At 35.7% G+C, this 24,491-nt stretch overlaps 1 protein-coding gene across 1 annotated transcript in view; it reads left to right on the top strand.

The window, feature by feature from the left end:
* LOC112974075 (CUB and sushi domain-containing protein 3) overlaps positions 1-24,491 on the top strand; it is a gene marked incomplete at its 3' end in the record, with an annotated part of 516,764 nt that overhangs the window by 322,329 nt on the left and 169,944 nt on the right. Inside the window, exons 26-28 of the mRNA XM_026082659.1 lie at positions 14,790-14,981; positions 21,529-21,667; positions 24,079-24,266. Coding sequence (XP_025938444.1) covers positions 14,790-14,981; positions 21,529-21,667; positions 24,079-24,266 — 519 coding nt within the window. The remainder of the gene's footprint in view (positions 1-14,789; positions 14,982-21,528; positions 21,668-24,078; positions 24,267-24,491) is intronic.

Raw genomic sequence — 24,491 nt, 5'->3', positions numbered from 1 at the left:
TGCCTGAAACAATCTGTTTTATTTGCTTGTTTGCTTTTGTTTGTTTGCTTGCCTTTTTTTTTTGGAGAGAAATGGGATTTTGGTATCTGAAATAGTACAACCATTTCCATGATTTTCACATTCATAAACCCTTTCCATAAGTAATTAATTTCAGGACAGCTGCTTATTTTATGCTGAACTGAGGAATGCTGCAGAATTTTTTTATAGTTGATTAGGACAAAGTCATTAAAATTGTGTATTACTATGGAGAGAGAGAAGAGAGGGTGATGGATGTAGGATGAAAGGAGGGACATCAGTCCACTCATGGTTCCTCCGCCATCATGTAGCTAGGACTACCAAAAGCACAGCATGGCCCAGAGCTGTAAAGGAGAAGRAAAGGAGGATGAGGTTCAGCTGAGCTAGCAGCATTTGTTGTGAAAAACCTGAAGAATGAGGCCTTTTTTTAAAATTATTTTTATTCTAGGATTTATGTTCTAAAATTGCTTTTGGTGTGTGTTCTGCCTTCTAGAAAAACTACTTCACGTTTTCTTGAAATAATGTATTTTTACCTTTAATTCTATGGAGGAATTCACATCTATCTTATGTTTAGGTCATTAGGCTGTTGAGATCAGTTACATTCACTGAAATGGATGATCTTCAGATGTGTGGATCAGACGTTTAAAGTGTAATTAATAGATTCTTTATATAGCACAAACTAAGCTGATGAACTCTCTCCCAGGTCAAAATCAGTATCCAAATTAAATTCTGCATCCAGTACCTCGATCTCTAAAATGAGAGGAGAAAATATAAGGCTCTGAAAGAAGCAGTCTCTGCTTGTTTTATACATATAATGTATGTAAAGAACAAAAATGCTGCTGCTTATGAGTTCACATCTCATCATTAGGAAGAACATGTCTAATATTGTCTTTGAGGTGAAGTATATCATTTCTGTGTTGGATATTTGCAAGACATGACTCTGGAATCTCTGCGCTCAAACTTAAAGCATTTTCAACTTCTATGGTCTTCTTTGAGATGAAGTGAAGGAACACAATAGAAAGCAGAGCCCACAAAACCTGAACAGCAAACTATAAAAAGATGTGTATTAAAGCAGAATATTTTAAAATTAAGTGTATATAGATACAGAGAAAAATGAGAACCTCTGGGGATTCAACATACGATGAAGGGTTTGGGAACGTGTTGTGTAAATGGGACAATCGGATTGAATGATGTAGCTAGAGAGGTGGTGCCTGAGGTCTTTCCTCTTTGATTAGGAGGAGTGAAAAGTTTACAACGTGCCAAAGGCAGTATGCCCACGGGAAGTACTTGTTATCACATATCCTCTCAGAACTGTCTGAGATAAGGTATTCAGGGCCCAAGTCACACTGGAAAAACATCAATGAAAATATCAGTAACTTAATTTGGTCAGTATATTCTATACAAAATAGAAAATCAGACCTTCAAGAAAAAGAGAAAGGAACAAATGTGTATTTGCCACAGACATGAGCTATATATTTCAGGGTCAGACAAAAGTATTAAGCATAATGAAACATTTTCTTCAGCTGACTTTGCTTCATCTCACCAAGCTGAGAGTAGTCTATGAGAGAGGGAAGAGAAAGAAGTAGAGGGAGAGAAGGAGAAATGAAAGAAGATAAATGGAACATTAAGAACAAAAAATGAGGTGATTATAATTCTGTGTGCTTAAAATAAATGGTTTGCTTGTGTCTCTTAAATGTGCCTGAAGTGTGTAATATCAGATCAGATCCTGTTGAAGTCAAGGAGATTATTTCCATAGATTTCAAGGGTCTTTGAATCTGATATTACAGAGAAAGTTTCATCTCTGCTAGTGTTTAACAGCTCAGGTACCATTTAGCATTTATGCAGAAAGAAAGGTGTATCTGTATTCATCTCTCATAGACTATTATTTCCCTGTTCATAGCTGCACTACTGAATCACTCAGCACTACAGACTTCATTCCGATCATGCCTAAATATGCAGTAACAGTTCTGATTAATTAAACAGAGCACACAATATTGAGCTTTTTTCCAGCTTTAGAAGACAGCCAGTGCAAAACTAACCTGTTAAAAAATTTTGAATATTTGTTTTTTCCTAAATATATGCTGTAGCAGTATTTTATATCATGCAACAACAATTTCTGATGTAATAGTAAATGCCTAAAAAATGCTTGGATTTATTTTGCTGTCAAAGTTACTTTACTTATTTTAAGATAAGACGAAAAGCCCTTTGGAGTTACTTGTCTCTGTGGACTGCAGAAAAAGCCTAGATAACAGAGTCAAATATCTGCCTACCTGGATGGCTTAAATTTGGCAAAATTAGTTTCTAGTCTGGAAGTATACTGCATGATATTGTTTGTTTTGATTATGTTTAATGCTTAAATGCTTACAAGTCAGCTTTCTATGTTTATGTTCAGTGCTGATTTATAGCCACATAATGTTATGCTCCTAAATGGTCTGTTTCTTCATGTGTTGTTGTTGTTGTTGTTGTTGTTCAGAGAAAGCCATATTCACCATACTCTCATTTAGGAAGATTTTTTGAGACTGAATATCCTCTTATATTTCAGGTTTCCAGTAGCAGAGAGCTATAGTTCTGACCTGTTTAACCTGCATGTGATCTGAGAGTGGATTTGGGGGATGTAACTGTTTTCTTTCTCAGACTGCTGTGCTAGTGTAGAGATCCCTCCCTAAGATAACTCCTTCACTTTTCTGAAGAGAGGAAAAGAGGGCTTGTTCTTCCTTGTGTCTGTTCCATAACAAGACATTTTTTTCTCGTCTTAACGTTTTCATAATCTGCGTTTGCTGATTTTATTCAGCCTTGAGAGGAGGCTTTTGCATTTAATGATGTGAGATTTGAGGGTCACTGTTTTCTCTGTCAGATGYATCTGCAAATGCTGTTTCCGAGAGTTAACTTCAGAGAGTTAGTCCGGTGGGTTTTGTTTCCTTGCTTTTTTTGTGTTGAGAGACATAAAAGAAAGTAGCCATTCATTCTATGATCTGTTGCCTTATCTTTTAAGTAGCGAGTATTTGTAAAGGGCATTACCATAAATGATGCTTTCAATGACAAAACTTGCAATCCCATCACATGTTTGTAAGTGACATTGACTGCATCAGTAGCCGTTATTTCTTAGTTCAGTAGTATATAGGTAGGATACATGTCTTTTATGCCAGTAAATACTATGAACTAATGTTTCCATGTCAAATGTCTTGACAATGGCTTGTACCTAGAGTTATCTGAAGTTACTGCATGGAGAGATCAAAACAGTCAGAAAGCATTGAAAAAAACAAGTTAATTATAATTAATTATGAAATGATAAATAAATAAATAGTCCTCTTCGTCATGTCGTCATAGAAAGCAATTTATTTTAATTATAATGAAGATTGAACTTCCTTGATTTAAACCCCAGGCAACACAGTTTTGCCAAACCTTTGTCACTTACATCAATGCAAAACCCATTCATTTGCCCTAAATTTACAAGTGTGTGGTTTAAAACAGACTGTCTGACTTAGTGGGATGGCATTTCAGAGAATTCAAGCTGATTTAGTTCTATATCGGGAATGTCCTGTGTCTCAGTTTAAAATCTATATTTCAGTTTTATACATATGAAATTATTCCTTGAATCTGAAAAATCTCTTGGCATGTTTTCTATTTAAACAATATGAAAACGTGCACTGTACTTCAGGTTTTTAGGATAAAATTTTTAATTCTGGTGAGTCATTGCACTTGCAAATAAAAACCTCTCCAGTGCTTTATAATTGTCTATAAAACAAAATAAAATTGGAAGTGCAAAAATACCTTTATGCAGAATCATGGTGTTACAAATAGAACTACCTTTATTTTGTGTTTAAAAATCAATTCCTCCTTAATCCTTTCTCTTTGGTTGATCTATTCTCTTTCATTAAATTCTTTAAAGTTGACATTGGATCCAAATAGTGCACAACACAGTCAAAATGTTTCTATAATAGTAAGTTTGTAAAATTCTACGACTTTAAAATGCTGTCAAAGACTTAGCAGGTAATAGCAAAGGTAATAGCATATTTTTATTTTCAATTTTCCATTTTACATAGTAAAAATAAAAGCGTATAAGCTATTCTAGGTTAAATTATTCTGGATACCAGTTGTCTACTAACAGATGGCTGCGACATCAGTAGAAGGGCATTGCAATTTGGTCTGTATCTACATATGCAATTATATGATCTTAGTCACAATAAAAAATCAGGATGAGGGGATGAGGAAGCCTGCTCATCAAATAGTAATTTATGCTTAATAATACAGATTGGCTCTTTAGGTTCCTTCAGGACCAAAAGATTGTCTTGTTTGTCTTCTCTTGCTGAAGCTTTCACTTCCCTGCATTACCTTTAGTGCCAGTAAGTGAGCAAAGCTGCATGAGATCATGACTTGCTGCTTTTCATCTTTTACTTGCAAAGAAACTTCTCCCCAACCACCTGTCATGTGGAGATTTCACCCTGAAGTTTAATCTTTGCATTCGTATGCTATGCTGGTTATTCAGCAGTGCTCTTTGGCGCTCCTACAGAGAACTACAAGTTCTGCAAACTGCAGTGTGAATGGCAAATTCATCAGCTGAGGTTTACAGGAATTATTTTGGTGGAGCTATTTAAAGGTTACATTTTGTATCTTTAAATACATATAAAACTCATCCTGCCTCACTGAAATATCTTCTTACGGTGAATTTTGCATGTAGGACAGTAGTATCAAGCTGTTTATTTTGTGTTCCCTGATGAGGTACTTCGTTAAGTATTTGGTACAAGACATAGAAGTGTATGCAAGTATGCAATTGATATCCAGAAATGTGGGTATGGAAACCATCCTCCAATGGTGAATACATTAGCTGCAGTAGTGATTCTGCTCTCTGTTTTCCTCTGACAAATTCTGKTATTGTGTTAATGATACTTAGAAGTGGATTTTCTGTTCTTCCTCATTGTCAGTATAACTAGTTTCCCTTATTTATATGATTCATGTACCATCCTTATATGTATACACACATATGCATGCACAGGTGAATGTACACATGATGGGCTCTTTCCTGGAGGTACAGAAGGACTATTATCCTTTTTCCATGTGCAGATTACAGCAGAATGCACAAATTTACAAGAAGGACAGCTATTTTGGGAAGTATCTTCTGTTCCTCCAAGGTCTTGTCTTCCTGTCACTTGTACATCTCACATTTTTAGTTAATGAGTGTGACAGATGTGGGTTTTCTATGTTATGCAATCCATATCATAGGAAAGACAGGTGGTTTGGAATCTTTATTGCTAGCTTATAATGGAATAAACATATCACAGAAATGTAGCTAGAGAGAAGTAATAGTTTGGGAGAATGGCCAAAATAGCCTTACGTAAGTGAAATTCCTTGAAGGCATATGAAACTAGATTTGCACTTTGATATTTTTTCATGTTCTGTTACGATCCTCACTACCTTTTAGAAAGCTTTCACTAATGGAATCCAGATCCTCTTTCTCAAGCAGTAATTCTTTCAAACTGTCTATGTGGACTTCGGAGTTCCATATACATCTTCTTACTTCAGTTATGGGAAGAGCTACTTAACATGGAGGTTTCTTCAAGTTTGTCACTTCATTGTCTGCCCCTATTTTCCCAGTTACCCCATTCCTAACTAAAGCTGGGTATTTTGTCAATTTGTTCAACTAAAGGAGGATATTTGTTGTTATTCTATGCCCATAGAAATATCTGTTTTTAAAATGCATTCCAGTAAGCTGCCTGATTTCATAAATGACAGATCTGGCAAAACCACTCGACAGAAGGAATGCCCATCTTTCGGTCTCGTACACATGAGTGTCAAAAAATTATTTATTGACTGGACTCTTAGCTTACTAGCTGGACATGTTAAGATGCACAGTCTCAGATGTAATCATTTTCATAGAGGAGTTTTGAAAACTCAAAAAAGAAAATGAAATTAAGAATCAGAGCTGCAGTCTTCTTTCTGTCCCTGTCTTGAGACAACTCAGCATGTGTTGCTAACAAAATTGTGTTTTGGGAAGGTGTAATCTGTGTCATGCAACGAATGAGAACAGAAGCCGTTTTCTGACAAAGATTCTGTAACTTTCTGCAAGCGACCACAGTGCTTTATACCTCCTGAAAATTAGTATAATGTTTTCCTAAGTCACAAATTTTAGATATCTTAACAAAGATTAGGAGTAAATCAAGTAATCAAGTAAATGGACAGAATATTATCAAATAGTGAGGCCGGTTCTGTATCAATGTCAAACTATTCAATTATAGTACAAAAACCTGAAGCAAAAAATCAACAAAAGCTGAAGGCATCAGACAGATTAAACACCTCCTCACCCTTACCAGGTGTCATGAGATCCCCATTTGGCCATACCTTTAAGAACTCCCAAATTACCAAAGGGATTTTGAATCTCTAAGGCTATATGCATATATACAATTTGTGATACTAAAACACAAAACAGAAAATTTAACTTATAAGATAGGAGCAATATCCTCCTTTCTTCAGAGGATTCCAATTCACCCAGAGTGCAAAATCAAGGACAAGGCAAACCAGCAGTGCTGGTACCTCTTACACATCTGTGTCCTTTAACAGAACAAGTTGTGCAGTATTCTGTAAAGAATCAAATAATAAAAAAAAGATATATTTTTATTCAGATAATCTTAAAGATCTTTTCAATAGAAATTGTATTAAAAACTGGGTGATCACTGATAGGATTTTCAATGTGTGAGTAGTCTTGTKTGTGGTCCAAGAGCCTCATGATTGCTTCTTTCTGAGAAGTTATTTCTATCTCCCTGTTTTCATAAATATACATAAAGAAATATGTCATCTGAAACAGGGATAGGTCTGGTAGAAAGAGATTAAAGAACCTTATCATTCTGGGAAAAAAAAAAAGTAATCTAAATGGAATGAAGATTTTCAGAATACTTCTCCCCAGCTGGAGAGCATTGCCATATTGTCACGCTTACATATTGATTACATATTGTCACACTATCCATTTTATGCTGATTCCCATCAAATTATCTGAAACCATATGTCAATTAATTTATCTGAGGCTGAGTTTCATACACAGTGCCAGAGCTATGAGCTCTGGAAACTTGAGTAATAATAGATACTCAGAACTGAAGAGTTCATATTTACAGAGAAAGAGATCTGCTTATGAATTTGGGAAAGATAGCTCTTAAGTTTGTCCAAGAAGATGTGATAAGAGCTGTGTAGTACTTCAGTTGTTAAAATGCATTTTGTTCAAAACCATCTGAAGTAGACTGGCAACAACAACAACAAAAAAAAAATTAGTGTGTCTCATTAAACCCACGCCTGTTGTTAACCTAAGAAGTAAAATGTATCTCATAGTAACCTCAGACAAAGTCCTCCAGAAAAGAACTTGTCCCCACCTTTCCCCCCACAAAAAAGACATGAGAATATACCAAGTTACGATGTAAACAATCTTTTCAACACAAGTCTGTTAAAAATTACTACGAAAGTTAAAAATTACTATGAAATACTTCTGATTAATAATCAATATAATGCATAAAATAATAGGTGTGGAAACAATAGCAATGAAATAATATTGAAGTATGCATATATCCTAATTTCAGGATTCACCAAGTAGTCTGTGGTTTCTAACTTGATAATGTTGCCATGATGAGAATGTCCTGCTGGCTATGCCAGAGCCTTGGGAAGTCAATGTGGCAGTGGCTGCTGCTCAGAAAAGGTTGGGAGTGTGCGACCTGGAAGCTACTAGTAGCCAGTGCTGTCTCCACAGCGTCTGTTGCTCCTCCATCTCTCCCAGTCCACCCAGCAGCAGGAAGAGCAAGCCAGCTCTTTGTGCCAGCTCCAGATGTTCCACGTAGACCTTCTTTTCTTACAGAAACTGGTTTAAGAATTGCACTGGTTGTCTGGTCTTCTTGATCTGCAACAGGAACTTACACAAATGTATTAGCTATTTTCTTTCCAAGTCCTTTTATTTTGAGTACTTGAGTACTGTTTGAAACAGAAACTGAAGGCAGGCCTAACTTCTTTGTTATTGACTCTTGAACTAGTCAGTAAATTCTATATGAGAAGCTGCATCAAAATACATTCTATTTTCTGCCTCAAATTAGAAGAGGAGATTGAACAGTAAGTTGCCCCAATTTACTGTGATATTCGCCTACTCCCTGTGTTAAAAAAAAAAAAAAAGGTGCCTCATCTTATACCATCTAACTTTTTTTACAATTACCAAACCTGAGAGGAGGAAAACCCAGGTTTAAGTGCCTAAGATGATATAATTAAGAATTAGGCAATCAGAGAACTTGTGAAGCCTGATTGTGCAAAATATTATACTGTATTTTGTTGTTTTTTTTTTCACAAATATAATTTTGATTCAGTGCTTTATTCTTAATATTTTCCCTTTTAATCTTCAAACAATAACTGACAGTTTCACAAACTTAGGTAGAATCTGTGAAGTCATGCAAAATCAACAAACTGAGTCTATGGTTAGAATTTACTTAAGAATTGTAATGGCTTTGTTTCTAAATCTCTGCTAGGTCTACAGCAAATGCAGAAGTTAAAAATAGATAAGAATTTGTCTCAACAGTATTTCAGTTGATATAGGACTGAGTGAAAACACTGTGGCCATTTTATGCTTCCTTTTTCAGGGAGAAGTTGTATGGAAGATTGGGTTTGAGATAGCAAATATCAGGGTGACCTGATTCTCAAACAGACAGTATTAAAGATGCAGGGAGACTGCAGTGTCCATATGGGTAAAGATATTACCTGGAGTTTGGGACAGCTTGTATTTTGAAGCTGCAGTCTGTCAGGATTGGTTGAGGCTGATGAAAGTTTGGAAGGCCAACAATTATAAAAGGTCTTGATCTGAAGTGATAGGAGTTTAGAAGAATATGTTGGTTTAAATAGATTAAGACTATCTTTGGTTTAGGAATAAATTTGTTTGACATGCTGCAAGTTCTGAATGGTTTGAAATTTGGCAGGCTTAGAACTTCTACCCTGAGCTTGTGTGCTGAAAAAGAAAAATTAAAACAACTTTTATGTTTTTTTAATCCTCTAATAAACAAGTGAAATTCTCCTTTCTCCACTCTCCAGAAGATACGAACAAATTAATCAAAACAAAAAATCAATTTTATCTCAGGGTTGGGGTTCAGGCTCTTTACTGATGCTAGACTCAGTATACATTAAGAAACTAAATTTAGAAATCACTGTTAGCAGCAAGAAATCCTGGGACATTTATTATATTGATCCTAGCATTAGTGGAGTCTGTTACTGCTTTGTCGCACTTCTAATGCCATGTTTCAGAGTACGTTTCCTGCATGAAAATGGGGCTGTCATCTTGGGACATAGCAATCACATACTGAATTGCCTGGGCTCATGAACTATCAGAAACCTTTGGACCCTGGCAGAATCTTGCTCTTTTCTGAGGCAGGAATGATCAATTTGCAATAGTTTAATTATCTAATTTATTGCATAAAATGTATGCTGGTTCCTTATTATTAAACGGATATATCAAAATGTATCAGTACTTCAAATCAAGGAAATTTTTAGACACATCTGTATTTAGATGCTTCCTAGATATGACTGAGTGATGTTTTAAAGGGTTCTGCAGCTCTACAGGAGCACTTGTGCAGTCACATCCAGCACAGTGAGTGATGGTTAAAGAAATTCCCTCCTCTCAGTCTTGAATGACCACCTGCTAAGATCTGGTAGCTGTTCATATGAATGCTCTTAGGACAAACTCAAACAAGTTTCCTGGGAAAGTGTCCTACATGGCTTGTCTCCTATGAATCTCCAGAACAAGATTCTACCCCAAGTCCTTCAAATCGCATAGCAGAAATGGGGTAAGATAAGTAATTCTCCAGAGAAAGTGTCTTGTGCCTGTGTATTGGCATACCTTCTGTGGAAAGCTGGTGATCTCCTATTCAAAGTCTGTATGAGGAAATATGTTGTATGGATATCTGAGATACTAAGACTCCCTTGTGGGTCCTTTGGCTATTTCTGCATTAGCAAGTAGCATAGGGCAACAAGACCTGATCTATAGTTTGAAACTGCTGGTCCTGGACCCTGCTGACAACACTGTACTTATTCCAGATATATTGTTACTTCAGAGTTGTTCTACTAAAGTTCAGAAGACTATCCTCCAGTTTAATTTCATCTGAAAAAAAAACAGTCTGTGCTCCAGAACAATGTCCCAGTGTAAACCAAAGCACAGTAAATGCATACAATCTGGAGTTTATTTAAAAAAAAACGATCTGAACTGAAATGCTAATGTAGAAACATACTCTGTCTTCCTACCCTGAGCATGTAGGCAAGGTCTATATGCCTAGTCTGTCCCTTAATATATATCTCCTGAATAGTTTGAACATCAAGTCTCATTCAGCTCCATCCTGGAGCTGGAGTTCTTGGTCAACAGCTGTCTTTTTGTCTTTTAGAGTGGTAGAAGGCTATTGACTGTTTGCAGTGCAATTATTCCAGTCTAGAGAAAGAATAAAAGTTTTTTTGTATTTCTCTATATTCATTAGGAAAAAAACCCTCAGATGAACACACACAGGCTTATACTACACATAATTGTTTTGCTCCTATCATACTGCATGTGCTAGGTAATAGAAACTTGTTAGAATTTGTCTTTTCCCATCTGAAATATAGCAATTCAGTACATCAGATATACTGATCACACTTCACTAGTTATACAAGATAATATGACCAGAAGTCTCTTCTTAACTGTGAGTTTACAATGATTGTAATAGAATACAAAACAAGCTACCCTTCCCTTAATTTAGCTATTAATTTAATCATGGTAAAGAGCTTTGAAGCCTATACATGAATTTATGGGGGATTGTGATAGCCAGCTCCATTGATTTTTCAGAAAGCTTTCAAGACTGCATTGCAGGTATGATAGCAAGGTTATAAGGGACTTTATCATTCCCAGAGTTTTCGCTTACTCCACATATTTTCGTGAGGAATGACGAAAGCGGTGATTGAGATCCCTGAACATCTAATAGGAGAAAAAAAAAGAACAAAGTTCTTGTGCTGGAATATACACTTCATCTATGAAGCACTAAGGACACTTCAAAAGGAGAGAAAGATAGGCCGAAGAAATATCATGAAAATAAATATTCAAAAATAAGCAGAATAAAGAGGCAAATAGCGAGCACAGAATGCAGTAAAGAATGCCTCCCACTACAACACTGGCAATGGGGACCCCCATCGCAAATCAAGTAAACAGACAAACCACAGTTTTACACAGTAGTAATGATGGGCTAGAGTCAGGCAGAGCCTAAGGAGAAGAGCAGAAATTACAGAAAGCTGTGATTAAGAAATCCATATATGAATATAAGGTTAATATATGTTTACTGTCAAGAAGTGCACTGGTTCTATAATTATATCCAGTGCTGAGATTTTTCTTAGCCAGTTTCCTTCCTATAGAGCTATTTTTTAACCTTGCCCCAGGGAAAAGATATTTCTGTATTTGAGAGTTCTTATTCTGACAATTTGATTTATCAAAAAAAAAAAAAAAAAGTCATTTCCCTCTCCTTTTTAAGGCAAATATATGCTGCCAAGTGAGTCAGAATAACAAATTTATTCTTAGGATAGAAGTTAGATGTCTAACATAAGGTATTCATATAGGATTCTTCTCTCAATGGAAAAAAGATTGACACATTGGGAGGATGTTTTATGCTGTTTTTTCACATTAGAATGGTAAAAATCTAAGACAGTAGGTGCTTCTCCCTTTTTCTATTGACCATAGAGAGAATCTAGAAAATGAGCCTACTAACAAGACACCTAGTTTTCACGTGGTGAAAATTAGGTTAAATGAATCCCACTCCTAATTAAGTAAGATGCATTTAGACACATGATTAGAAAGAAACATCTGTGGTTGTCAGAAATACTGTAAGAGAGTCATTTATTTACAGTTTAAGCTCACCATAGAAGTGTGGAAAGGCGTTTGGAAAGGTGAAAAGTGTTTCCTTATTTAGCCTTTTTTAAATGAAGGGAAAGGAAAAACTGAAGATGAAAATGGTCTTTTTAGGAACTGCATAATCATCAGTTATTTCTAGGTATATATATAGGGTATATGTTTAGCTAAGTATATATATTTTTTGAAATGGAGGTGACAGATACAAAACCGATTGGAGTGCTTGCTTTCAAATAAAAAAGGGGGTGGGGGAAGAGTTTTATAGATATAAATTAAATATTCAGAGCAATAGATGCATTGCAAACTTAACTGTGTTTGACCTGTCCAGTTTTCATAAGTGTATCCCTGCATACCTATCCCAGGATTTTACCCAATAGCCAAAGTTGTGCAGATAGATACACTGCTGAAAGCTACCATCATCAGCATGCTAGAGATCACATTCCCGGAGACTGTGGGACAAATTATCTTAACCCTTCCAAGTTAGTAGCTTGATAGCTTTATGTTATACTTGCAGTAAGAAATCATCACTGCCATTGTTATCCTGATGATCATATTGAAAATAATGTTACACAGCACAACCACCTGAATAAAGAAATCACAGATCAGGTAGTAGAGATATTATAGAGGTTTTATTTCTCTCTGTCTTAAAGTACATCCTTAAAGCAGCACTTTAACAAAAAACATAGGAGCAAAATGTTCCATGGATTTTAGACCAATTAAGACAAATTGACTATTGATTTATGAGAAAGTAAAAAATAAATACATCTTTTCATGGCTACTAGTGTTTTTTTTTAATGCTACGTTCGGTTCTCTTACCTTTTATCCATTGAGAATGCAGTCATTTATTCTTTATCAGACTATTGAGAATTTCTGTATGACGTTAATGGATGACTCTGAAATAGCAGCTTACCTTGTCTGTCAGATTGTTTCATAAATCCTGCAATTAGGTTTGATACTCTTACAGAGCCTTGCAGATGGCTCAGCACACTGGCAAATGAGAATCAGACTTCTACAGGCTGAGTATTTAAAAACCCCAAATCCGGACTTCATAGCAGTGTATCTGTTTCCGCTGTGGGAGCAGAGACCCTGCCATCTTTAGCACTCTAGTGCTGTAATGCAGGAATGAGCTCTAAATCCAAGTCTTTAAAAAAAAAAAAAAAAAAGGTCTGTGTGTTCTTAGTAGAAATTCACGAATTTAAAAGAAGAATCATAGAATAATTCAGTTTGAAAAGGACCTCTGGAGGCCTCTAGTCCAACTCGGTGATCAGAGCAGAGTCAGACAGATCCGGCTGCTTGGGGCCTTGTGCTCTCGAGCTTTGAGTGTCTCCGGGGTTAGAGATACCACAAGCTCTGCGGGAGAACCGCTCCGGGGTTTGACCACCCTGGCGATGAAGCAGCTTTTCCTCCCGCGTAGCTGCAATTTCCCTTGTTGCAACTCCTGCACATTCCCTGGGTCCTTCTGCTGCGTGCCCCTGCGAGGAGGCTGCCTCTGCCGGCTCGGTGCCCTGGCACTGAGGGGAGGAAGGCAGCCTCCTCTTCCTCGGGCCAAGCAAACCTGCCAGCTGCCCTCCACAGAGCTTGCTTCTCTCTGTTAACGTTTCAAAGAGGTACTTCTTCATTTCTGAGGGACATGGAGGAGAAATTTCCCTAACTTACAGTCAGAATGGATCTTTTTTTTTTCTTTACTCAGAACACTTCTTATGTGGAAAAACAGTAAGAACCCCCTTAAATTTATAGAGCTAATTATTTTATTTTTGATTAACTGTGTCTTGGAAAGCAAGATACTTGATTTCTAGGGAAATAACCTATTTAGACCATTATTTCTTCTTAAAAAAATATAGTAAATATACAAAAGCACCCACACTTCAGACAAGTTCTGTTGGTATTAGCTCCCCAGAAAAAGGGCATCTGAATTAAACCCTAGTCCTGCCACTTTACATTTATGGTATGCAGATTGCCAAGTTCAGTGGGACTAGTTCCACGGGCAACCCTGACTTTTGTTATATGTTTGTAGAACACACAATAAGCTGCAGTTCTATAATATAAGTAGGAAATGATATTTACTTAAATAAAGTTTCATGTGCTTACTTTTCATATAAGATTGCATTTTTTTGCAGAGTATTAAATAATATACTGATCATCAAACGTTAACTAGGGAGAAATATTTGTAAATCTGTACATGACACTGCTTTTGTAGTCATTGTGATTGTGAGTGCAGATATAGTCATCATCTGAAGTTATGCATTATGTGTGACTGTTTTCTCTCAGACAAAGTCCATATGTATCTTCATATAGTTTTGGGTTTTTTTTTTTATATTGCTACAAAAGCCTAGCACAGTAAATGTGCTGTGTGTAGGTATATATACATACATACATACGTATATACATATATTTAAATATATACACACACACRCACCATTGGAATTTGCTTCCAGAGCTGCTGCTAAATTTTATGCAGTATATACATTTAAGAAGTCCAGCATTGTGGAGAATTGGAAATGTATGCAGGCATAGCTATTTGGACAATCTGAGGTTCTTTATCAGTTTTTCCCATTATTCATATTAAAAATTCCTCTATGTTATTAGTGCAGATTGTCCTGGGTACTAGGAAATCTACTTTCTTTGTTACATATTGCAATGCTACACAGAATCTGTACAAATAATAAATGAAAAAAGTAGGCACCTTCAATAGTTAAAATAGATGGCAAAAATTAATACTATAGAAGAAGCAGAGTATTGCTCATATATTTTAGTATGATTTCTCAAAAGCGTAGAAGTGAATAGGAAAATTTTGGACTTGCAGAGCTGCTTGACTAGAAAAATCTAATGACAAATTGAACAAATGTGACAAATTTGGATTGAAAACCTGACTTTTTTCTTTATTTCATTTTCCCCTTCTCTTTGGTAGGCTCTGTAGCTACCGCTTGCCGTGATCCTGGTGTCCCCATGAATGGAACTAGAAACGGGGATGGAAGAGAACCTGGAGACACTGTTCTTTTCCAGTGTGACCCTGGATATGAACTGCAAGGAGATGAGAGAATAACCTGCATTCAGGTAGAAAACCGGTACTTCTGGCAGCCCAACCCACCAGTCTGTATAGGTATGCAGAAAACCTCAGAGAATGCTTTCCTAAATTGTGAAATCCTAGTGTAATTAATCACACTGCCTTAGAAATTGCCTTTGAGGAGCAAATGCATAAGAGTATTGTGCACCTGATAAATTATTCTGTATAAAGCTTCGATGGATGTTAGCATGATCTTTTCTCTGTAGATGTCCGTATAATAGTTCTTGTCCTTTCCTAATCAAGGCCGTGCCATTTATAGTTTGATGGCCTGTGACAGAGAAAGCAAGAAACTCGGTGTCAATGACATGGTTAGCTTCGTTTTAAAACTTGAAAAAATATGATAATTGTGGAGGATTTGGTTAAAGTTAATGTGCCCAAACTTGCAAAACATCAGGCAGACGACCTAGTAAATTTGTAGACCAGGTAAAATTATGCAAGGACTAATGTAGGATGCAACAGAAAATAATTAGAAGATGATAGCTTAATTGCTCTGACAATTCGTTATTGTTTTAGAAAGAACAAAATTATCATTAGTAAAAAATAGGATATGCCATTTACTTTTGGAAATATTGTCTCAGTCCTTAATGCTGTTTTGATTAGCACAGCCCATATTAAATGGATTTTAAAAGCATTTAATTTGGTTAACGGAATCATCATGAAATGTAATAAGAAATTACAAAAGTCTCTGGTAGATTATGGCCTTCCAATAATCTGTTCTTGGCCAAATCCTAATAATTTTTATTACTGATTTAGAAAAATCTAAACAATCACTACCTACACTATCTAAAACTCTACCACTTCTAAAGCAGAGTGATAAATAATGATGGGGAAAAGTCAGCTGCAAAAACCCATCTGGGTAGTTTGTTAAATCCTGTGGTGATGCTTATGTGCCTAGTATGGTTTTTAGTGCAATCAAATGTGATGCCATGCGGGTGGAATGGCAAGACTTTGTCTCAGAGGACAGTGGCTGCAAGCCTGAAGATCCCTCAGGGTTGTGATAGATAACCGGTTATCTATCTAAATCTATCTAAATCGGACCTGCAGGTGTGATGGCATAGAGAAAAAGGAAAAGGGGATTTTTCTTCAGGGAAGTACAAGTGGGAGAGCACTGGGTAGGCCAAGTGCTGTGGTATGGCCTCCGCACAGGTCTGGGTGACACCGCTGTGAGGTCCTGTCCTTGCTCTTGGTGCCCAGAGCAGGATGGGCTGGAAGAAGGGGGAAAACAAGGGCAACTCAGCAGTGTTAATTATTAGTTAGTGCTCATTAGTGACTGCTAATGAGACAGCAGCCCTCAGCCTGGAGAATGTGGAGGGGCCACTCGGCGGGGAGAACAGGGGCTCTGCAGGKCATCCCCCTGCCCTCATCCCTCCTCTGGGTGGTCACAGGGGACACGGCTGGGGACCTAGCCTGAGACTGTGCCTCAGAGGAGCACTTGGGTAGCTTGCCAAAATTTGCACACTTTCTTGCCTTTAATAAGCTTAACTTGACCTTAGCTGTCACAAAATAAAATCTGCATCCTCTGTGTGCACGCGCACGTGCGTGTCTGCACCCAGATATTTGCACACGTATCGTGGTACTGACGTGGTGTCTGTGGCTGTTCTACCTGCCACATCACAGTGTTGTTTTCTCTGTTCTTATTCTCCGTACTATGCCTTCTTGTGTAGTTTGACTGGGCGATCCTCGGGATGTGGACTGTCTACGCTCTTTGTTGGAAGAGTGCAGAAAGAAACATTTTATTGCTCAGTTATTATTATTCTTATATCCCTATGCATCTATATTGTAACAATAATTATAATTGAACATATGTAGGTGTTTAAAGAAAAAAATAAAAGGAGTGCTGGAGTCTAGGAGCATGCCTCATAATGAATATATTAGACCATAGTCCTTATATTTATTGGCCTCATAATATTACTGTTTTAAAAATATTTTTTCAGCTGAAAATAACTATTCTATGATAAATCAGAGATAGTAATTTTAGTGATTATTGGTACTGAGCTGATGATAGTATTAAATAGATTAAATACAAGTACTCACAGATGCATGCACTTGTTTTCTTAGCTGCGTACATCCATTTGTTTGTCTAATACTTGTAATATCCACACACTATGCAGAAACACCTATAGTAGCAAGAATGTGTATTATGATGATGAACTGGCTGAAAATCAAGCTTGAAGATATTTTGTGATGATTTCCTATGATTATATGTTATTTGGGATTATGAGCTGCTCTGGTGTGCAAACTTGTCTTGGAGCCCAAAATTTTCAGAATTGTCTGTTGTAGTTGCGTACACTCTCAAGTTCATATTTTTTTTCCAAACATGAAATATATTCACTTGAGCTTTGTTGTTTACATGCCTGTATATCAAAACTGTGCAAAGTTTAGTCTTCAGCTTCATCATGATTTATATTTTGGTAAAGTCTTACAAAAAATAAACATCATTTTGTTGGAGGAATGAAAGGCAGGGGTAATTCTTGAGGTGCATAGGTATAGCATGCTCTAGATTTGTTTTATCAGTTCTGTTCACTACAAAATATCTTCTCAAACCTCCTCATTATTAATGCTGAAAGCTCAGTGAGTGTACTTGCAAATGTTTCTTCCAGCTGGGGCTGCCTTGGTTGTTTAACTTTCTATAGTCTTGTCTATAATAAAATTTTCAGAAGGCCTTCATTTAAACGGAAATAGCGATGGGGAAGTTACAAAGAGCTAAATATTGGTTCTACTATTTTAATTCTTTAAAGCGATGAAAATTAGAGATTCCTCTATACTGAATATTTTCTGAGAAGCTGTAACTTGGAGACTCCATGTTTCAGAACTGAAAAGTACTGAAAATATTAGTGTAAAAGAACATTACTGCTTTTATCTTGTCTAGTTCTTTTACTTACCCAAAAAATCAACAAAAGTAGATAGCTTGATAGTTACTGTTCTATAAAATGGAATATTTTTAAGGATATGGATAGATTTTTTGTTTCTGTTGTTTTGTTTTAAACAAGGTCTTGATTTTCATTCATAGATATATAGAAAAGCCTTTGTAAAGAGTGAATTCCAACAGTGATTTCCTCAAAAAATGGGATCAATATGGCACTAATACCAATGAAAATTTCCCTGTAGCAGATCTTTTGCAGTTTTCTGTCTTTATCTATATCAGTGATGTAAGAATTATCAAGTAATAGTGAGATTTTTTAGCTAGTTTTACTTGTGTTTTAGAACAAATTATATTTTCAGTATTTTTTGTCTTTTCTTTCTTTTTTCTTCTGATGGCATATTTTAAATGGATGAAATTACAATCAAGTCTTGTTTCATAAAGCAAAATTTCCATAAAAAGAAAAAAAAATGCAGTGAAAACTTAATAATTAATATGATGTCGATTTCAAACTCTTTTGGGATAAGTAAATTTAAACAGGTATTTTTTTTCTGAAGATCAGGCATCAGTCATTACCTTGTATTTAATAGAGATAATTTCAGTATTATCTTTAATATCTCTTCTTAAAGCAAAATAACTAATGAAACTATGCATTCTCTTTTGTTAATTGTAATTCACTGAAATAATAATAATAAAAAAAGCTGGAAAGTTCTAGAATTGTCTTTTGCTGCCTTCCACACAGATTAAATAGGTTTTAGATAAAAATTTGTACTTCCTCCCCTATAAATAATGAATATTAAAATCATCATAAACAGACAGTGGTATCTGGCACAATGGTAGCTCACCACTATGTTTACAGAGATGTTTGCAGATGAATTAACATAGCCTACATCTAGTTTTCACTGTATAATACATACACTGAGAAACACAATATTTGTAGTGTAGTGACATCTGCCTTTCTTTCTAGATGGGCTGTTACATTTATTCAGTATTGTGTCTGATATTATAAATAATGATAGGTGTCCTTCCTGGGAATGTTATGCTCTGTTTTCAGTGCTGGTCTTCCCTCAGTTATGACTTAAAAACAAAGTTACAACACTATTAATAATATTCTTCTATACATTAAATTCAGAAAATGGTATATTCTGAAACACACACGATTTTAATTCAGTCACAAGGAGAAAGATAGTCTTGCAACAACTTTAGAGCAAATAGGAAGCTGAGAAAGGCAACATCATCTAATGATATTTTCCATGAAAAAAATCATTAATGATGTTGCCTTTCTCAGCTTACTGTCTAACAAAACTTTTATCTAATCAAACTTGAAAGAAAAAAAAGTTCTGAAATTTGTGAACCTGCAGAAAATTCTACCTGGGAGATATTTTATATAGTTGAAGATTAATGTTCATTTCCACTATTTATGGTAAAGTTTGAAATAAAATAAATTTTCACTGCCCAAATTCCTGTGCTTTCCACTTATTCTGTGGGCTTTCTTTCAGATTATCAACTAGACCTTGACAAAGATTAAACCAAAGGAACTGTCTCCTCACTTTAACAGAAGTAGTAACTGCTAATGTGTAGGTAGATGAGTAAGAAAATGCTAATATGCAAATATTCTAACATTGAACTCAACAGAGAACTAAACTAAATCAAGATCATGTCAGGAAAGTATCACGAATCCAGACAGTAGAAGAAGATAGTCTGGAAGGAGCACATACGGTTTGAGTTAACATCTTTGTATTCTCACTCTCGATAGGCAAAAGCCATTCAGGGTGCCTCAGAGAGGATCTTCAGCGTGCTGGAATTTAGGGGTCGTGTCAGTGAAGCTTGGTTATAGTAAATAACCTTAATGTCTGATCCTCTTTACATTTTCGTTCTTGAGATATACAGATGGTGCAGCCTAAACATTTAAGGTACTTGAAGAGCATGCACGTGCAGGGTCATACTGAAGAACACTAGTTTCAGGTGATGAGCAACCTTTATATTCCATGCATCCTTGCAGTTCAAGGCTATTTTGCACAAACTCTTTTTGTTCAGCAGGATAAAGGGTTACTGCGACCCCTTTTACAGTTAAAGGAACAAAACTGCTGTTCTATAATATTTTTATCCTGTTTTTTTAATCTGAATTGTAACAATAGAACATTAAATAAAATATGCTTCTGATTAGGAACAGTATCTACCTTAATCTTGTGAAGATTGTATAATCACTGTTATGATCCTTATTGTAAAATCAAGTAAGTTTTGTTAATCATGTAAGTTTTGTTTTACAATATATAAAACTTCTCCAAACTTGTAGCCAAATTAAACTTTGTGGAGCTTTTAAAAATTTCTAAAAAACTGCTCTCATTATAAAATTTGTGTTTGGCAATTGTAAAGAAAAGAAAATCATCTGTGCTAACAGTCTGGGAAGATTATTCTGTGCAGTTGTTAGTTCTATCGGTTTATAATAATTATATGTTCCTAGAGCTAGGTAGGTGTTGTTCAACTCCTAACTGCTTTTAGACAAAATAGCGATTTTGGAATTCATTACTGCTATTGTACCAAAATATAATTGAAGATTCTAATTATATTTTTTCTTCTAATGGTAATTTAGCTATTTATTACTCCTTTTTAATATAAGAAAAATATATAAAATGGACAAATAACATGCTCTTTCTGATATGTAATGTAACTCCAGATATATTAATCTACTTAAGGTTTCTAATTGCATTACTTGAATTCTTAAATGATTTGTGATTTATTTCTCATGACATTAAAAACTATTGTGTATATTTCTCAGTTGATTTACTGAATATAATGGATTTTATACAATCTTTGAGTTCGTGGAATCTTTACTATAAATCCAAGTTTGGAAGAAAGGAGAATCAGAAAAGTGAGTGATTGACTCCTTTCCCTGTTACTGCGGATGATCACATTGTAGACTTCTGTTTCACAAAACAATAAATGTCTGTGTTAATGCATAGCTAGAGTCATTCGAACACAATTTAAGAAATTCTTTCAAAAAAGATCCCTAGAAACCATGTCTATTTTCTTGTTTCTATATGAAAGCTCAGTTAAAGAATGTTGAAGTACAAAACTTAATTCAGGTAGTGACACCTTCATTATTTTTATCAAGTATTTACAGTTCTGGATCACAAAATGCACAAAACTGAGGAACCTCAAAATCATACAGAAAAAATAGTTTTTTCCTATTCTGAGTGTGCTTGACAGACATTTTCTTTATGTTTGAGCATGCAAGCTGCAATTACTAGAATGCTTTTGCTGGGTTTTGTTTGTATTATATCAGTCTTGATCTGAATTAATAATCAGTTCTGTCTTGTGAAAATGCATGTAGTTGCATTAGTGTCAGTAAATTGTATTTCATATTCTAAAAAGCTTCTTTTAGAAAGCCTCTAACAAGAAGTAGAAAGGGAAATGCTAATGTCATTTTATGTCAGCTGGAATGTTTCTCAAGTTCACAGTGTTTTCAGAAGAGCCTGCAGATAGTGCCATGGAGAAAAATAAAAGGATATAAAGTTCAGAAACCAGTGCTTCACTTGGTAGTAATTAATATTTGGCTAAGGARAAATGTGAATTCAGTTTTTGTTTCTATTAAAGCTTTGTAAATACTTTAGTTGTTTCTTGTTTAACTTTTGGAGGACATTAAATGTCAGTGAACAGACTGCGGGTACTTGTTTCTTTTTCTCCTATCTCTCCTCAATTCCAGTTTGTTTTTATTTATAGCTCCCTGTGGAGGAAACTTGACCGGCTCATCGGGTTTTATACTTTCACCAAACTTTCCTCATCCTTATCCCCATAGCAGAGATTGTGACTGGACTATCACTGTTAATAATGACTACGTTATATCACTGGCATTTATCAGGTAAACTGCTACTCGCTCATAATTTCTAAAATCATGTTTGTAACTTAACTCTTGGCGGTAGTTCAGAGGTCTGTAGGACAACATCTGGTATACCCGCGCTAGCTGTCAAGGTGATGCATAATTACTGTCTGCCGGCAGTCGCAGCCGCGGCGTCCGAGCACTCWGCAGACACGGGGCTTGCGCGCGTGAGCTCCTCACGCCTGCGCAGGTAAAGCGCGCCCAGCTTGCACGGACCCGGGCGGAAGCGGAGACCCTGCTCCTGAGCGGGTGGTGTGGGCTGACCCCCGGTGTCCTCCCTAACCCCGGAGGAAGGCCTTTGAGGAGGACGCCTGTCGACTGATCGTGTTTCACGTGCCACGCTCTCCTGATATTGAAATAAAAAATCAAAAGCAGCGTTTAAATGTAGTTCTCTTAGCCCCCATCACTTTGCAACCAACAGGAGGTGCTGCCGCCGTGGTTGTTAAACGGAATAGTTTCAGCATTTCCGCTTGGCACTGTGCAGTGTTTGATTGAGTTGAATACAATTCACAGAGGAACTTCTGCTCTCTGCACTGTATGTAACCCATAAAGTAAATTAATATGCATATTTACTATGTGTGAAAAGTATGCATCCAAATTGCAACATATGTAATACCACATAAAAGATAAAAACACTGGTTATAATGTGCCATTAAATTTAAATCCTTCTTATGGCAGGTGTTATACAGTACTGGCTTTACTGGTCTGGTCATTGATAATGTGATAACCTGTTTAGTGATATTGTCTGTATATTTGTTTGTTCTCAGTTGTTTAGTGGTATAGTATGTGTTTTGCTGTTAAAATACATTTGATATTTACCTTTACAGTATTAAATGTTACCTATATTGTGCCATGTATTTGGCTAGCCCAGAAGGAGTCACTTCATTTCGGAAGGGATTCAGTGAGCTGCTTCATGTCGTACTGAGTTCAGATAAATGATTCTGACATCAGAATGCAAACTCAGTTCTTTGCTACAAAGAAAGTAATTTCTGACATAATGCAGTACAATAAATTGAAGAATTTTATTCCGTTATTCCATTGGTGATGCATTGAAAAAATATAACATAAAGAATACCTCTTAGAAAGTTAATCACTCAATTATATAATTAACAAGTTAGCTATTTTGTTGCTGTTTGCTATTTTTTGGCTATGTTGTTTATTTAGAATCCTTTAAATTGTTAAATAACTTTATATAGCACATTAGCACTTCTTTTTTAGAATTATGAAATATCACAAACTCAAAATATGTAAGCATGTTCTGCTCTGTTATGTATTTAGATATGAGAACTATTTACTCTGCTTTAGAATAGCAACAATACTCTGCAGTGAGACCCAGTGTAATATGTGAATGGTCATTACAGATCCCAGATATAGCCAGGTCAGTCTTAAAATGATTCCTGTCAGAAGCAAGCTTAGTCTTGAACAAAGTGGGACACATCCGTACTGAGACTTGCCTCACTTATGACGCACAGACTGTTCCAGAGTGAGAAAAAAACATTCCTATATAAACCAAACTCTGGATAAAAATTTTAAAATCCACTAAATACTGTGAAATAGTGCTTTTGAGTGGGACTCATTCCAGGTAACCCTTAAACTCAAAGACACAAAATATTCCATTTCAAAAATCAAAGCTGTTGACCTTTGCATTTCTTCTAGAAGGAAATATTTTGGAAATAATCCAAAAGTTAAAAAACGTTTTCATTGAAGATGTTGGATCAGATCTTTAGTGCCTACATTTGTTTAAATCAGGAGCTAATGGCAACTAGAGATAAAATACTTCTAGCAGTTATATCTCTATTTTTTACTACCTTTTTTGTACAAGGACAATCTTATAAGGAAGTTTACTTAATTCTCTGCCCTTAGCTAAAATTAAGTTCAAAATCCATCTGAGCATCCTGACAGAAGGAAGAGGGAAGATTTAAATACTAGACCTTTTGAGCTATACTGATGATGGTCAAAATGCTACCTTGGGGTTACTGGTGGGTCATCCCTTTGCAGTGTGAAAATGTTAAGGCTGCCTGGGTGTGTACACTCTATTATTCTGAAGCTGACTGCATTGTATTGTAAAGCATTTCTGCCAGGAGTTCTGGTAGATCTAAGCTGTTTATTGCCCTAAAGCTTTAGAAATATTTTCTTTAATCATTATTCTCTATGTTAAAAGTTCACATAGTTTGCTGACTAGCAGCAAAATAATGATTTTTTTTTCTAAGCAAAGATTCAATAAATATAGTATTTTCATTGTTTTTTAATAAAACACTTATACAAATCATTATTCTGAGGCTATCTTTTTCCTTTTATGAAAACACTGATGTTAAGATTTTATTTAATCTGATTAGAGTGAAAATGTTATGCAAAGTGTATTCTAGCTACCATTTCTCTTTTTTGTTCTACAGTTTCAGTATAGAACCAAATTATGATTTTCTTTATATCTATGATGGGCCAGACAGTAATAGCCCACTGATTGGGAGCTTTCAAGATAGCAAGCTGCCTGAGAGGATAGAAAGCAGCTCAAACACCATGCATCTGGCTTTTCGGAGTGACGGATCTGTTAGTTTCACTGGTTTCCACCTGGAGTACAAAGGTAAAGGAAATAATTTTTCTCTTCTATTAAATAAGTTTAATGCATGAGGGTAAACCTTAGTTCATTTTAATTACTCATAGCTGTCTGTCTGGTAATGCTTTGGTTTTGCCTATAATGTGTGTGTTATCTGTTCATATAAAGTAGAGCATTATAAAAATACTAATTTAAGATAGAGCATCTGCTATATGATTTCATTTAGCTGACACGTGATAATGTTAAATTCAC

This window comes from Apteryx rowi, unplaced genomic scaffold, assembly GCF_003343035.1.
Source record: "Apteryx rowi isolate R43461 unplaced genomic scaffold, aptRow1 scaffold_589, whole genome shotgun sequence".
Lineage (NCBI taxonomy): Eukaryota > Metazoa > Chordata > Aves > Apterygiformes > Apterygidae > Apteryx > Apteryx rowi.
The sequence above is the reverse complement of the archived record's forward strand: the minus strand, read 5'-3'. Positions and strand labels throughout refer to the sequence as shown.